We start from the raw sequence: 16,278 nt of genomic DNA, 5'->3' as shown, positions 1-16,278 counted from the left end.
TGCTGTTGCCTCTTCTGTTAATTCACCTGCTTGAGGAATATATGTATCTCCTGGGCTTCTAATTCATGTAAATATTTATAGAAAAGCTTATTGTGACGGGAGGAAGAAATGAAATTGCCTGTTAACTAAAAACACTTAAAAATACCAGAGGTAACTTAAGTACAAACAGCTGTTTTTGGATCAGCATTACATTGGCAGGACTTTGCAACGCCTCCACTAGTGAATCAGTTTGTTTAGCTTTGGGACCAACACAGGAGCTAATGGAGATAAGACAGAATATTCTCCACTTGGCACCCTGTTTGGAATTAAGAACCTTGTGGTAGATCATCTGCGAATGTGTGAAGAAAATCTGATTGTGCCCCACCTGGTTTATTGTGTGCCCTAGTATTTCAAAAGATGGATAGATAATTTAATTTTAAAAATCTTGTTTTTGCTGTTTGTAACTTGTATTTGCATAAAATAACATTCTTCGTGCATGGTAGGGTGACAACATGTTAGTCAAACATCTTTAAAGTACTATTATCAGACTCATCAAATCATAGAATCATAGAGTTGGAAGGGATCTCGAAGGTCCTCTAGTCCAATCCCTTGCAAAGCAGGAATCCTGCCCACAGGTGTCTCTGGGTGGGTTCGAACCACCAACATTCCGGTTATCAGCCCGATGCATCACTTTCCCTATCTCAGAATGCAGACCATGCAACAGCAAATAGCATGAAATAGAAAACCTTTTTAAAACAAAAATAATCTTAAGTGGGCAGAACACTGAAAATGTAGCCTGAAAAATGCATGGTAATAATGAGGTTAGGAGTCTGATTCTTGGAACAGCATTTTATTATATCTTCTATTATAAATCCCACAACTTGCAAAACTATGCAACGTGCTTCTTTCTTTTCAAATAGATTAACTTGTGCTAGTCTGTTGCAGCAGTCTTGTGACTCCTTAAAGCAGTGCTTTCCAAACTTTTCATGTTGGTGACACACTTTTTAGACATGCATCATTCTGCAACACAGTTTTTCGGTTTTACTAGCAAACCAGAGATTAAACTAACCCCTTATAAGAAATACAGACACTTATCGCGCAACACATGTACACACTGCAGCTGACACACTAACGTATTGCAACACACAGTTTGGAAAGCTCTGCCTTAAAGACTATGTGAGGAATCCTGCTAGAGCCATTGCACACATGGAAGAGCTTTTGATCCTGTGAATGCCTCTACTAATGGATGAAAAGGGGAGGCGATTTTTGCCAATTTACCCCTGTAGAATCCAATTTCACACAAAAATGAATCCAGATAGTGGGGGACCCTTCAGAACATCTAGATGCTTCAGGAGGAAGGATGAACTGGCAAACAAAAAACACCCCACCCTCACCTCTTCTTCCATTAATGGAGACCTCTGCTGGATCAAAAGTGCTTCTTATGAGCACAAGGCCACCAAAGGAATTTCCTGCCTAACAAACTAATTGTGGCATGCACTTTAATAAAATTCACTCAGTGGTGGTACTAGAACTGAACGAAGCATCATAGCTCCATGGCCCTAATGTCCCCAGGGTGGGGAGATGACTGCAGCCCATCAGCAACAGTTGCCCAAAACATATTTTCTTCACCTCCTTTCATTCCTTCACACCCACACCCACACACCATTTTTTAAAATAGTGGGGGCATGATGTGGAACAACCCTTCCGAACCACCTTGGTTTCTCAAAGTGCTGAGCCTCTGAGCTCATGAGGGACTGTGAGAATTTAAGGTGATGAGCTTTGTTCTGCCTTTGGAAAAGGAAAGACATAGGAGTCACTATTGCCACTGTCACATGACCTGAAAGGAGGAGAAAAGGAGAAAACCAAATGGAAGATTGCATGAGCAGGTGGAAAAGAACAAGCCGCTGTTGCTTTCTTCAGCTTTATTTCACAAAGGTTGGTGGGTATGCTGGAACTCAACAACCTCCATAAAATGTTTTGAAGAAAGCAACAGCAACCCTCTCTTTCCTTCCTTCCTTCCTTCCTTCCTTCCTTCCTTCCTTCCTTCCCCATGGTAAGCCAGGTCTCTTTATCTCGTACTTAACTAAAGAAGGGGAAATTGGCCAGTTTGTCCGCAAACTCTCTCCAGGAAGGGGACAAATGGGTCCTTTTTTCTTTCTATTTACAAAGTAAAGAAAGGGGATCTTGTTCCTTGAGCCCCTTCTTTCGCTCACTTATCAGGCAGCAGAAAGGAAGGAGGTTGGGGGAGGAGGGATGTGTGTGAGAGGGAGAGAACATGCGCAGTCTGGGAGGTGGGCTCCCATAGAACATTTTGTCCAGGTTGTCAAGCCCATTTCTTTTCTCCCCCCCCCCTTTATTTATTAATTTTCCCAAAGATCCCCCAAAATACATGATACCCAAGTGAAAACCATTGATGTTCCTACATAGTAGTCTTCTCATGTGTAGCATAGTTGAATCACAGATGGGAACAAGACAAGAAAAAGCTTGTTGTGGTATTTTACCAATTATTCGTAAGAACCTTGTATATCAAAGCTGCCCTTTGCCTCTGTTGCCTAATATTAACAGTATTTTTTTAATGCATATGAGGCAGGATGGGTCATCTCTGCCTATTTGCCACAGTGTATATTTAGCTTTTCTTTTGAAAATCATCTCTATTACATTTGAATCAAATTTATCGAACTACCTGCCTGTTTTCCATTCTGTTTCCATTAAAGTTATTTTTGATTGAATTTTAATTGCTGGCCTCTTAATGTTTCAGGAGCTCTCATTTTTCCTGTTTAGATAGAAGTAATTTCCATCACTATGAAACTGTTTTAATGCAACTTTGGATAAGTTTTCAGCATTCCTTCTTGTTGTCTTTCTATATTCTTTTTCATACGTTGATTGGTGGGTGACCCAGAGCTTACAAGAGCCTGTAAATAAACTAACGGAGAGTGAAGAAAAAGAGGAGGAATTGCGGCTAGAGAACGCCAGATTAGAAGATGATCAGCAGAATCAGTAAGCCATATGATAAGAATCTGTTGGAAGAAAATAATACTGTGGATGACAATGGGCTTTCAGATTATTTTTAGCTCTACAGTTAGGAAAATGCATATTTCCCCCCCAATCCCAAAGTGTATGAGTATCCCAAAAAGAAGAGACAGACAGTGGGGAAGGAGGTAGAAGCTTCTCTGAGTTTGCCTGGAAATCACCTTCTCATTTTAAAGCACAAAAAAACTGGTTGAAGTGAATGGAAGAACCTTTCTACACCCATTCCTTTTTATGATCTTTTTGTTTCCCTAGCTGAATCTCTTTCTTATTTTCTTCTTTCCCCTTGTAATATTTTCCCCTGCAGACAACACATTTGAAAAATATTTTGCAGGTATGCAAAATACACATTGACTTTTGCCTTCCATGCACATGTTTCATGAGTTTCCCTACAGATGCCCTTTTGCATAGGGAAAGTGTTACATTGCATAGATATTAATTACATTACATTAGTCTACCTATCTGCTGTGCCTGGACTTTGCTCCCGAATGCTGCCCCTTTCCCTTTTTTGCTCCTCCTCACTGACATACTGTGGGTCAGCAAAGCAATAAGCATCTTAGGTATATCATACAGAAGATATAAGCACATTTCTCTCTATACTTTGCCTCCTCATCACTGCTCCTATTGCATACATGAATTGGAACATATCCATTGCTCACTTTGAGCACTGATTAGCTTTTGTAATCTATACAGGGTTTGGCAAGTGATCCAGTACAGTGGCAAGTACGCTGTAAGAGTATACCCTGAGAACTAAGCCTGGTGGGATTCTAGTTACTGGTGTCAAGAGGCACTATACAGATAGGCTGTATCTTAATCTTTGGTAGTTTGGCTGATGGGGACATGTGAAAAGGAGAAAGAGATGTGATCCTCCTTCTATGGAAACATCCGGAATCAGCGAGGAGGGTATGAGCCTTATAATCACACAGCCAGCTGTTTAGAATATTCAAGGTTAAGGGGAGGCTAGTTGTTGATTCACTGAAGAGCAGCTTTCAGTGTTTGTCATTAGACCTCATTTCGTTGGCTTTTTAGTTTCTCCAAAATGTTTTTTGTTTGTGGGGAAAATGTTTTTAAGTAGCAGTGTGACATAGGTTAGATAATTTTGCTTTGTGTCTTTCTAATTTTGGATATTTAAATGAGGGGTGGGAACCTGTGACCTTCCATATGTTTTTGGACCACAGCTTCCACTGTTCCTGACCTTTCATCACACCGACCTGGGTTGATGGAAGTTGGGAGTCTGACAAAATCTGGAGGGCATCAGATTCTACATTACTGGTTTAGAAGCTTGAGAACACCCACAGCTGAGTCACTTTTCTAGATAGCCATTTTCACTCCCACCTATTGTGTTCCAAGGGAAGCAGGTTAAGACTCTTCTTCACAGTTCATGTAAATGTCTTACTTAACAGTATATGAGGAATTCTGAAAGGCTGCTGTGAAGAAAATTCCCACATGGAGCCTCTTCCTAGATATAGAGACTTCACGTCAGCAAAGCACTTCTAACAGGCATGAGGAACACCAAAAAGAACACATAAATAAGTTGACAGATGTTAACTTCCTTTTCAGCCTGACTGCATAAGTGGCTCAGAAATTCATGTTGTGTTCTTCCTTTTTCTTCTTCCCTGCTCTGTCCTGCTTTGCACCAGAGCTTTATTTCTGAAAGCTTCTGCTACTCGACTTGGCCTGTGGTGTTCTTGCACACCTAAAGACGCAACTGATATGTCCTCAGCTCTGGGCTCATGGTTCAGATAAAATCACAGAGTGACAGCAGGCAGAGTAATAGCAATGATCCCTGCCAAGCCAGTATACGTCAGTTGCCATGTAATCAGTCCTCTTGCTTATTCAGTGGTTCTGCTGGCCCCTCCACACCGTATTGGGGAGAGTAGTTCCTCTTGTCCTCCAGACGGAACATTGAGTATCTTCTGCTCTCTTTAAATCTTTAGAAGAAAACAAAATAAACCAAGTTCTAAATCTCAAAAGCAAGGATAGCCAACATGGCGCCCCCTGGATGTTGTTAGCAGCATCCATTGTTCCTAGCCAGTGGCTGTGCCTGCTGAGTCTGATTTGGAGTCCAACATCTGGAAGGTACCACACTGACTTCCCTTGCTTGTGAGAGTCTCCAGTGAGACTGCTTTAAAATGCTGGTTTGCGTTAGTTAGAAAATGAAGAAGAATGAATATGGCTGTAGTGAAATCACCAGGGCAACAAAGAGAGCTAGGGGAGATGGGAAGATTGTAATTTAGACTGGGTCCCCAACTCATTTTGATTCAGTCACTGCACTGACCATTACATTTAGAAGGATTATCCTCCTGTCACTGTACCTTTACTGCCTGAAATGCCAAGATATTTTTGTTTTCTGAAAACACCTTGGAATTTAAGTGTATTGCAACATGGTCTGTAAAAACTGAAAGGGGGCAGAGACAGTTGTAACTTTTTGCCATTATTTTCCCCAATAGCATGCTACACCACAGCATAAACTAAGTTCTTGTTTTTTTACCTTCCAATTTAAGGTTGATTTCATTAGATGAGGACAGTCACACCAAGGAATCAACCAGCTCAGGTATTTCTTTTATTATGCCTTTCAAACGTTGAGCCTGCTTAAAAGTCTCTCATTCATCCTAATAGATGCTATGTGCCAGTTTGTTCCTGCAAACTACTTTAGTGTATATAGCATTGTCTCCATCAGGGTTTTCTTATCCTAGCTCTAAAAATCCAAAGCACATGAAATCAATTAAGAGCAGAGATCTAAGAATAGAGATTTTATTTAACAACTCTAAAGGCACCTTGGAAAATAAATATCATGGAGTGTAGGCCTCCATATTCTTCTACTTGCTGCCATAACTTTGAGTGACCTCCAGCCTGTTCTCTATAACACAGCACTCACTATGCTAGAGCTATTGCCTGTATTGTGGTACCATCACACCTCACCTCTTTCCAGAAAAAAATAGATTGGGGCCACTGCTAAATTAGTTGCATTTCTCTGCTGTGCTTCTCCAAACACACCAGACTTTTTTACCTTCCCTGCGTCCCCTGCATGCTTTTTGTGTGGTGGAGCTGGGCTTGGTTGAGGTTTTAACTTGTTCCAGGTGAGGGCCTAAGAGCAAGGTTACCAAACATTGTCAAAAGTATTTTAATTCAGCTGGATTTATGGATAATTAACTGGAGCAAAAACATAATCTATTTCTAATTGTAGGCAGCCTGGCGGGGGGGGGGGGCGATCTGCATTTTTGAAATAATTTCATTGTAAACCAATTACCTAACCTGGAACAGATGCACCTCACTATCAAAATCACACTGCAGCTGCAGATTGAGGGGAGACTTTGACATCATCAAATATACTTTGAAGAACAAAATGGGATTTTATCTGTAGGTAACAGAAGTAGGAACCCAACCCTTTCTCTGTTATTGGCAGTATGTTCTTAATTGCACAACATTCTGTCTTGTGCTGGTGATTAGCTTAGCTGGGAGGATGGCCAAATAAGGAAGATTAGAATGCTGATATTTATCACTTCCTTAAATGATTAAACTTGGTAAATGGTCGACCATATTTGGAACTGATTCAGTGGCCTTTCCTAAAGTGGCACCCATTAGGTACACTAGACCTAGATCATGGTGTTTTTGCGAAACGAGTTTTGCTTTGGAAAGACATTGTGTAATATTCACTGGTAGTCATGCTCAGAGTTGACCCATTGAAATGAATGAACTCAAGCTACTTAAGTCAACTGATTTCAATGGGTTCATTCTAAGCATAACTACTGTTTAATACAACCTACTGAATTAAAGGAGACCCTTTAAGAAACACAAATAGTTTTTGTGAGTGCCCAGTAGTAGGCTACAAAGTACTGAAAAGAGAGCGAGTGTGTCTGTGTGTAAGAGAGTATAAATATATAGAGTGTGTGTGTGTGTGTGTGTGTGTGTGGGTCTGGAGACTTTTAAGACACCACCGGTAAATAATTTATCTGGGATAGTTTCAGGTTAAATGTGAAATCCTAACTGCGAGTTAACAGTGCAAAGAGTGTCATACTAGAAAACATTTGAAGCACATTCCATGTTTAAAGCACTTTAGGTTCTGACCTAGAAAATATTTTGCTTACAGCAGAAGAAACTAAGGACATCCTGAGTACTTTTGGGGAGAGCTTCAACCACAGAGAGAATTCAGGTATGTCTCCTAGACACGCAGTGCAGCCCTATACATGCCTGCTCAGAAGTAAGTTGCATTGAGTTCAGTGGGACTTACTGACAGACAAGTTGCATATGATTGCTGCCTAAAGAAAATGGTATAACTGCAAGTATGAAATGTACATATAAGAGCCTACAGCTCAATAACTTTCCCTTATGTTTTGCCATTTTTAGGAGCCATAGATGACTTATTAGACTTGAAACCTGAGGAAAATGGTATGTAATCTTTTTGTCTGACTGTTTTATCAATTCTGCAAAGGGGCACCAAACATAGTATTTTCTTCTTTTTCTTTGGCGATCACTCGTAGCCGAGTAAGATTGCCTTCCATAAACATGGTCTTAACAGTGAGTCCGTGACTATGTAGGCCAATTCTGGATCCACACATCCTTCCACAGTGGGAACATAAGTTTCCAGACGAGAGTTCATTATGGTGCGGGTTTGCCAAGCATGCCTTCCTCTTAGCACATTTCTCCCTTTCGGCCTGAGTTCAAGCGTCTTCAAAGTCCATGACACCTTTGGTAGAGGCTGGTCTCCAATTAGATAATTTAATCTTTTAAACAATTGCATTATTTAATCTTTACTAATATAAAAGCTAGCTATGTCTCAATGTGATCATCCACTTTGGGCGCTTAAGAGTTGTAGAAGAACATTCACCTCAATTTGTGAACCTTTTAGTATGCTATTGATGTAGAAAAGTATCTCCTTCTGAACTGATAGTGATAGTAATAGTGTCTGTCAGTTTCCTTGACTTGAAATGCTGTTGTAAGCAACAGTTATTCTTCCACTTTTTCAGCCAGGCAAAATTTGCCAGCTATGCTTCAGTGGTCCATAGCAACTGTGTTTTTTGGGGGGACAGGTGTGTGCGCCATAGTACATTCATCCTGGCAATAATTCTATGGGTGGTATTCAGCTAGGTTTTACTCAAAGTAAAAAGTAACATGACTAAATCCATTAATTTCAACAGGTTTGCTCTGAGTAAAACATACCTCTTCTTGTACCTATCCCTCCCCCCTTCTTTCTTTCTTTTTTGCCTCTGAAGCTAGATTCCCACATTTGGTTGAGGCATGCTGAAGTTATCACATCACTTCTGATTCTGATTGTTTCAGCACAACTCCCACACATGGGGGTGGCTAGTATTTACTGTGTAAGGGAACCTATTAGCTCACAAGTTTTTCCCAGCAGTAGCTGCCTTTACACAGATACTTATTCATTAAAAAAACCATTGTGTGTAATGTATGAAGCAGAACCATCTTGTTTTGACACTTGCAACCACATTAGAAGTGACTGTGAATTAAGCTTGGCTTGGCTAACCACTAAAGTGCTAAACATACAGCAATCTCATAGTATGCCACATGAAGGAGTAAATCTATATCAATGGAAGGTAAAAAGCAGACTGTGTTCTGTAGAATTTTCTTTCTTCTATACTGTGATGGCAAAGGACAATTTATGAAAAGAAGGGATAGATTTACTGTTGGAAAAAGGAAGCGGCAAAGAAATGTTGAACACAAGGCAAAGAACAAAAGGGAAGAGAAGGAAGAAGTAACAGCAGTGCAAATAGTTTATTGATAAAAGTCATGTTGGCCCTTCTTTAATAAGAACTCTGTTCTTAGTGAGTACATAGCTACAGTTTTTAGAATACAGAGAAATTGTTTATGACTATTATACATGACTTCTTTGTGAAATACCAGCAGTATATGATGACTGCATCCTTGTTCTTCGCTATAATTCTGTTAGATTTTTTAGTAATAATAATAATTACTATCATTATTATCTATCATCATTATTATTTGCTATTGTGGTAGATGTAATTTCTAGCATAGCAGAGGAATGGTGAAATGTTACTATTAAAACCATGTCTTCAATATATGTTGTAACTTCATGATTCCCTGCTAGATCTGGAAATTCCAGGAAGCAAAACAGGCTCTCTCAAACACATTAAAACACTATGTAATATATCAGGGCAGAGAAGTCAAAATAAAGAGGAGTCTTACAACATAAGATGTGCCTTACACCAAGGAGACAAGAGTTGCAGTGTTTTATGTCACATTTATCAAGAAAGTTTTGCCACATCTAGACCAATAAGAGAGTCTTTTGGCACAATTGCTTTTCATTTGAGCCACATGGGTCAGCTGTGGCTTGTGAAGCGAAACATCAGTGATGTCACCCACTTGTAACATGAGCTTTACCATGACTGAAGACTGCTTATATTTCCTGTATTGTGGCTTTCTGTTTTTTTTTTTTTAATAAAATTTTTATTAGGGGTTTTTACAAAATAAAGTACAAAGATAAACAACCTTTCTTTTATCTCAACAGAGTTTCATAACTTCTTTGGACTTCCTCACATCTCCCGCTGCCATTTTCATCATCATAGATTTTTCCATGCAATTTATCATCTAATTTGCAAATTTTATAACCACTTATTTAAATATAATCCTCTGTAAATTAATTTCTCTTAATCTCACTTTACATCCCATTCCGATCTGATTTTGTGGTGGCCAATTATTTATGATCAAACATCCTACTTAACTTTCCACCAAATCACAATATTTTTGTAAATAAGTCTTAAATTTCCTCCAATCTTCTTCAACCCTCTCTTCTCCCAGGTCTCGAATTCTGCCAGTCATCTCAGCCAGTTGCATATAGTCCATCAGCTGCATCTGCCATTCTTCCAGAGTGGGTAGATCTTGAGTTTTCCACTTCTTGGCGATAAGTATCCTTGCTGCTGCTGTTGCGTACAAAAAGAATGTTCGGTCCTTCTTTGGCACCATCTGGCCGACAATGCCCAGGAGGAAGGCCTCTGGTTTCTTAAGGAAGGTATACTTAAATACCTTTTTCAGCTCGTTATATATCATTTCCCAGAAGACCTTCACCCTGGGACAAGTCCACCAGAGGTGAAAGAATGTTCCTTCATTTTCCTTACATTTCCAACATTTATTGTCTGGCACATGGCATATTTTGGCAAGTTTAACTGGGGTCATGTACCACCTATATATCATTTTCATTACATTTTCCTTCAGAGCATTACATGCCGTGAAGTTCATCCCCGTGGTCCACAACCTTTCCCAATCCTCAAACATAATATTATGCCCAATATCCTGTGCCCACTTTATCATGGCCGACTTAACCATTTCATCTTGTGTATTCCATTTCAACAGCAAGTTATACATTCTTGAGAGTACTTTAGTCTTAGGTTCTAACAATTCTGTTTCCAACTTCGATTTCTCCACCTGGAATCCTAACTTTTTATCCTTTTTAAAAATTTCTTGAATCTGAGCGTAATGTAACCAGTCTCGCACTTTGTCTTTCATTTTTTCCAAACTCTGCAATTTCCAATTATTGCCCTCTTTCTCTATTATTTCCCAATATTTCGGCCATTTGGCCTCCATATTGGGTCTTTTTCGGGCCTTAGCCTCCAGAGGTGATAGCCATCTTGGAGTTTTATTTTCCAATAGGTCTTTATATTTTGTCCAGACATTAAACACTGCTTTCCTGACAATATGGTTCTTAAAGGCCTTATTGATCTTAACTTTGTCATACCATAAGTATGCATGCCAACCAAATGCATTGTTAAAACCTTCTAAATCTAACACATCAGTGTCCTCTAGGAGTAGCCAGTCTTTTAGCCAGCAGAAAGCTGCGGCTTCATAGTACAACCTTAAGTCTGGCAGGGCAAAGCCCCCTCTTTCTTTCGCATCAGTTAATATCTTAAACTTAATTCTGGGCTTTTTGCCCTGCCAGACAAATTTAGAAATATCTCTCTGCCACTTCCTGAAGCACTCCGTCTTATCCACAATTTGCAATGTTTGAAACAAAAACAACATCTTAGGCAATACATTCATCTTAATAGCAGCAATTCGGCCTAACAAAGAAAGCTTCAATTTTGACCAACTGTCCAAGTCTCTCTTAATTTCAGACCAACATTTTTCATAATTGTCCTTAAATAGACTCAGATTTTTTGCTGTTATGTTTACCCCTAGGTACTTTACTTTTTTAACCACAGTTAGTTCTGTTTCTCTCTGAAACCGTTCTGACTCTGCATCTGTCAAGTTTTTTCCCAACACCTTAGTTTTCTGTTTGTTTAGTTTAAAGCCCGCTACCCGACCAAAGTCCTGAATCAATTGTAACACTCTTTTTGTGCTAGATTCTGGCTCTTGCAATGTCAAAACAAGGTCATCTGCAAAAGCTTTAAGTTTATATTGTTTCGCTCCGATCTGAATCCCTTGCACCAACCGGTCCCCTCTAATCAAGTTCAAGAGCACCTCCAGGACAGAGATAAACAGCAAGGGGGAAATCGGGCAGCCTTGTCGTGTCCCTTTTTCAATCTTAAACTCTTCTGTAACCACATTGTTGACTATCAGTTTTGCCTTTTGTTCTGAGTAAATCGCGTCAATCCCATTTTCAAAACCCCGCCCCACTCCCATTTCTTTTAAATTCCCCTTCATAAATTTCCAAGAAATGTTATCAAAGGCCTTCTCCGCGTCTATAAAAATTAGAACTGCTTTAGTGTTAATATTTGTTTGCAAAAGTTCCAAAATGTCAATAATGTTCCTTGTATTAGCAAACAAATATCTTCCTAGGAGAAAGCCTGCCTGGTCTTTATGAATTGTCTCATTTAAAACCCTTTTGAGTCTTCCTGCCAAAACGTCAGCAAATATTTTGTAATCCACATTTAAAAGGGAAATGGGACGGTAGTTCTTAAGTTGTGTCTTTTCAGTTTCTGATTTTGGTATCAATGTGATGAAAGCTTCCTTCCACGATTCAGGCGCCTTCTTTCCCTCCATAATTTCATTGCTGACCTCCATCAGTGGTTGAATCAAATAGTCACTTAATATCTTATAGTACTTGGAGGTCAAGCCATCTGGCCCTGGAGACTTGCCCAACTTCATATTCTGAATGGCCTGTTCTATCTCTAATCGTGTTATTTTACTATTCAGGAGTGATCTATTTTCTTGTGATAGTTTTTTAAGTCCATTTTTCTCCAAAAATTTTGCAATCTCTTCCTCATTTTGTGGCCCTTGAGTGTATAATTTCTTAAAATATTTCTGGAAACATTTTCTAATTTCCACCGGGTTCTGAATATTCCTTCCTTCTATTTCCAAATTTGTTACTATGTTCAGCTTTTGTCTCTTCTTCAACTGCCAAGCCAGCAGTTTCCCACATTTATTAGCCGATTCAAATGTTTTTTGTTTCATTGATTTAATCTTCCATTCTATTTCCTGATTTATCAGTTTGGAATATTGTGCCTGATGAAGTTTAATTTCTCTCAAGATCGGCTGTGACTTCGGGTTTACTCTTAGTTTCTTCTCTAACTCTTTAATTTTCCCCAAAATCTTATCCTTTTTCTCATTTTGTAGTCTTTTCTTTATGGCGTTCTGTTGTATCAAGAACCCTCTCATCACAGCTTTGCTTGCGTCCCAGATTGTTCTTTTTTCCACAGCAGTGTTCAAATTTATCTCAAAATAGTCCTTTATTGTTTTTTTGGCCTTCTTAATAATCTCCTGATCTCTAAACAAGTTGTCATTCATCTTCCATCTAAAGGAGCCGGTTGGTAATAATGTCATGTCCATTTTCAACGCGTTATGATCGGAGCAGGTCTTTGGGCAGATTTCCACTTTCTTCACCTTAGGAGCCAGACCTCTAGAAATCCATATTTGGTCAATTCTTGTCCAAGTCAGTTGGGCTTCAGAGAAAAATGTTCCTTCTTTCCCCAAGGGGTTCTTTGTCCTCCATATATCAATCCAGTCCATGTTGTCTGTCATTTCAAAAAAGGTCTTTGGTAGTCTGCCATCTTTAGTAACCTTTTGGCTTTGTGACCTATCCATGTTCGTTGAAACGATCCCATTCATATCTCCCATCATGATGATGTTATCATAGTCCAGATAATCCAGCATAATCTCATGCAACTTCTTGTAGAATTCTGATTTCCCTTCATTTGGAGCGTAAATTCCTAATATCAAAATTTTCTCTCCTTGATGCTGTATTTCAATTGCCAAAATTCTTCCATGTTCATCTTTAAATAGAAATTTTGGTGAGAGGCTCTCCTTTGCATATATCACCACTCCTCTCTTCTTAACTGAGTCCGAAGATATAAATTCTTGGCCTAACCTTTTATTTACCAATATTTTTCTGTGGAGCCTAGTCACATGTGTTTCTTGTAAGCAAGTAATGTCTAGTTGCTCCTTTTTTAATATGTGAAAGATTTTCTTCCTTTTTTCCGGGCTGTTGCAGCCATTTATATTCCAGCTTAAAAGTTGCAGAGACATCCTGAATGGATCTATTTAGTTTCCTTGGGGTGGTATTTTGTTCTGTGAGTCTTCAGGGTTCTGAGGTACAGGCACCTGTGGTGGTTCAGGCCCTGAGGGTAGTTCAAGTCCTTTATGAAGGTCCTCTCCGTAGGCAGTCAAAAACTTATCCCTATCTTCCAAAGTTCTAATTTTAATCTTCTTCCCTCTAAAGGTAAAAGATAATCCTTGGGGAAAGTCCCACCTAAAGATGATTGAGTTGCTTCTCAGCAGTTTTACTAAGTCCAAATATTCAGATCTAAGATCCAACAGCTGTTTAGGAATGTCCTTAAAAATCTCAATTCTTTTGTCCGAAATGTTCAGGGAGCTTCCGTAGTGCAGGCCCAAAATCTTGTCCCTTTCCTCCTTTGATCTCAACGTAATCAAACAGTCTCTGGGCTTTTCTCTCTTTGTGAGTCTTCCAAGTCTGAAGGCTGACACAATTTTAAAGTCTTCCTCCTCTAGACCCCAGAACTTGGAGAATTCTTTGGTCAGAAACTCAGCTAGATTACCTTCTTCCACTTCTGGTATCGATCTTATCCTTAAATTAATCTCCCTGTTCCGAAGTTCCAACATGGAGAGGTAGGTCTGGTGTTCCCCAACCTGCTTACTGAGCGGCCTTACTTCTTTTTCCAACTCTCCCACTCTTTGGCTGGTCTCTTCGGCCAGTTTCTGATTTTCACCTGCAGCCTCCTTCAGTTGTCCGATTGCTTGTGCATTCTGTGCAACTTGCCCAGATAATTTGTTTAAAGTTTCTGTATTAAGGTCAATTTTCGCAGTTTGTTGGTCAACTTTCCTGTCCAAAGACTCCAATTTCTCAAGAATTCTCTCTAATACAGAACCAGATCCTCCTGAGGCCATCTCTTCTAGTTGTAAATCCTCAGTTTCTTCCTCCCCTGTCTGTGACAGGGAGGTAGCTTTTTCCTCCGAGGGCAAAGTAGGCACAGATGATCTGCGTGCTTGTGAGGCTGTAGTTACGGTTGTCAGAGTTGTTTGTCTGGTTCTTAATCCCTTTCTTTTTGCGCCACTCATTCCAAAGTTATCTAGCAGTCAAGGTCAAGCTGAGTTGTTCCCATGGGAAAGCTACGGCCCAGGTGGTAGCAATCAAACAGAGGGCCGGGAAATAGAAAGTAAAACAATGTTTTTGTTATAAATCCTCAATCCTCTAGGGGGAGCATAAAATGTCCTAGGAAGAAGAGTCCATTCCACATACGAAAACTGAACCAATACTTAGAGATCTTCACAAAAGTAGTTTTAGCAGAGTTGGTTTTAGGTTTGCCACAATATTTCAAGTTGTGCTTACTGGAGTTCCATAATGCAAGAACGTAACCATTCTGAACTCCCTCAGACTGTCTCAAAGTTTAAATAGAATGTATCCAAATTTGCAGTCTGACAGTTCTACTGCTCAGGCAGTTCTGACACCTGGGCTTCTTAAATAGAATTGTAATCCACAAAGAAAAGAGTATATAAGTCCTAATAAAAGTCCAAAAATCAATTGCTTACAGTCTTTAAAGGGATTAAAAGTAATTTCTGCGGGTGCTCAATCTGAGCTGTCAAAAGTTCTCTCTATGCCTCCACTCCTCCTGCTCTTTGCTTTAAAAGTCAATGGCTGCGGAAGACGGACTTCCTTTTCCTCGTCTCTCCGCTTTCAGCTTATTTTCAATATTTTTAGTCCCGAAATTTAGTAAAGTCCTCAATTACTCACGGGTTGTTGCGTTTTAGAATCTTGTGTTGAAGGAAGAAAGGTCGGCGCTCACCGGCAACGGCAGCGCGGCTTCGCTCCGCTGAATGCGCATAGACCCACAGCGCCGCTGCCCCCTCTGCGATCCGGAGCCCCTTACGGGGTTCCCTCAACGTTTCGGGGGTAGCTCCTGGCGCCCGCCGGGTCCCGAGACCGCAGGCTTCCGCTGCCTGCGGTTTTCCAGAATGGGTCTCCGCTTCGCCGTAGCGGACGACCCTTTTCCAGCGGAGCTTCCCTCTCCCGGTTAGGAAAGGGCAGCCATTACCGTTCGCGCCGCCTCCGGAAGTCGACTGTATTGTGGCTTTCTGGCTGTAGTGAACTGCTAACTCCAAATCCTGTTTTCTTTGAGAGAGAGAGGAGGGTGGTTCTAATTTTTTTTAATACCTAATTAATTCCAAATTTGGTATGCTAGGATGCAACTTTTGACTGCCATCTTTGATGCAGCTGGAAACTCACACTGGATTATACCAGTGTAATTGACTACTTATAATATTGGCCTTTCTTGACAAGTAAGTGTGTAACTGCAAAGAGGATTGAAGATGTAAACAGAACATTCAGCCCTCAAAATTGTCAGCCATCGTGCAGGTTAAAGCTGCTGTTTTCTTTCATCCAAGTTGGTTTTATTCATGGTGTGTAGGTGTTTTTTATTCTCCCAAGTGGTGTTGACTCATAGGCATTTTTTAAAGTCAACTCTGTCCCCTAACTTCTCCTCTTTTCACGCCTCCAATAACTTCACTCTATGTGTTTGAAAGAAGACTCAGTCACTTTTGAGTAAGACCTACTTAATGTATAGATGAAAGATTCTTTCATCTATACATTTCTAATATGCCCAACTCATTACAAGAAAGCATTTATCTTTGCTGTGTTATGTGTGGATAATTTAAGTGCAGAGAAGGTTACTTGGCCAGCTGAGGTTTTTATTAGAGAAAGCTGCCTATTGTACATGCTACCACTTACTTTAGGTAAGCTACTGAGCTCCACAGTGATGAAGCAATGACAGGAAGATTTCAAATGACAGGAAGATTTCAAAAAACACCTAGCATCATACACATTGCTGCAGTTTTGGAGCAAAGCTT

General features: G+C 40.0%; 1 protein-coding gene across 12 annotated transcripts in view; it reads left to right on the top strand.

The window, feature by feature from the left end:
* ICA1 (islet cell autoantigen 1) overlaps positions 1 to 16,278 on the top strand; it is a 71,468-nt gene that overhangs the window by 43,504 nt on the left and 11,686 nt on the right. For all 12 annotated transcript variants that reach the window (XM_083705315.1, XM_083705312.1, XM_083705318.1 and 9 more), the window contains exons 9-12: positions 2,879 to 2,976; positions 5,511 to 5,560; positions 7,097 to 7,159; positions 7,354 to 7,395. In XM_083705315.1, the coding sequence (XP_083561441.1) occupies positions 2,879 to 2,976; positions 5,511 to 5,560; positions 7,097 to 7,159; positions 7,354 to 7,395 (253 nt within the window). The remainder of the gene's footprint in view (positions 1 to 2,878; positions 2,977 to 5,510; positions 5,561 to 7,096; positions 7,160 to 7,353; positions 7,396 to 16,278) is intronic.

This window comes from Podarcis gaigeae (genome assembly GCF_964106915.1).
Source record: "Podarcis gaigeae genome assembly, chromosome: 12".
Classification (NCBI taxonomy): domain Eukaryota; kingdom Metazoa; phylum Chordata; class Lepidosauria; order Squamata; family Lacertidae; genus Podarcis; species Podarcis gaigeae.
The sequence above is the reverse complement of the archived record's forward strand: the minus strand, read 5'-3'. Positions and strand labels throughout refer to the sequence as shown.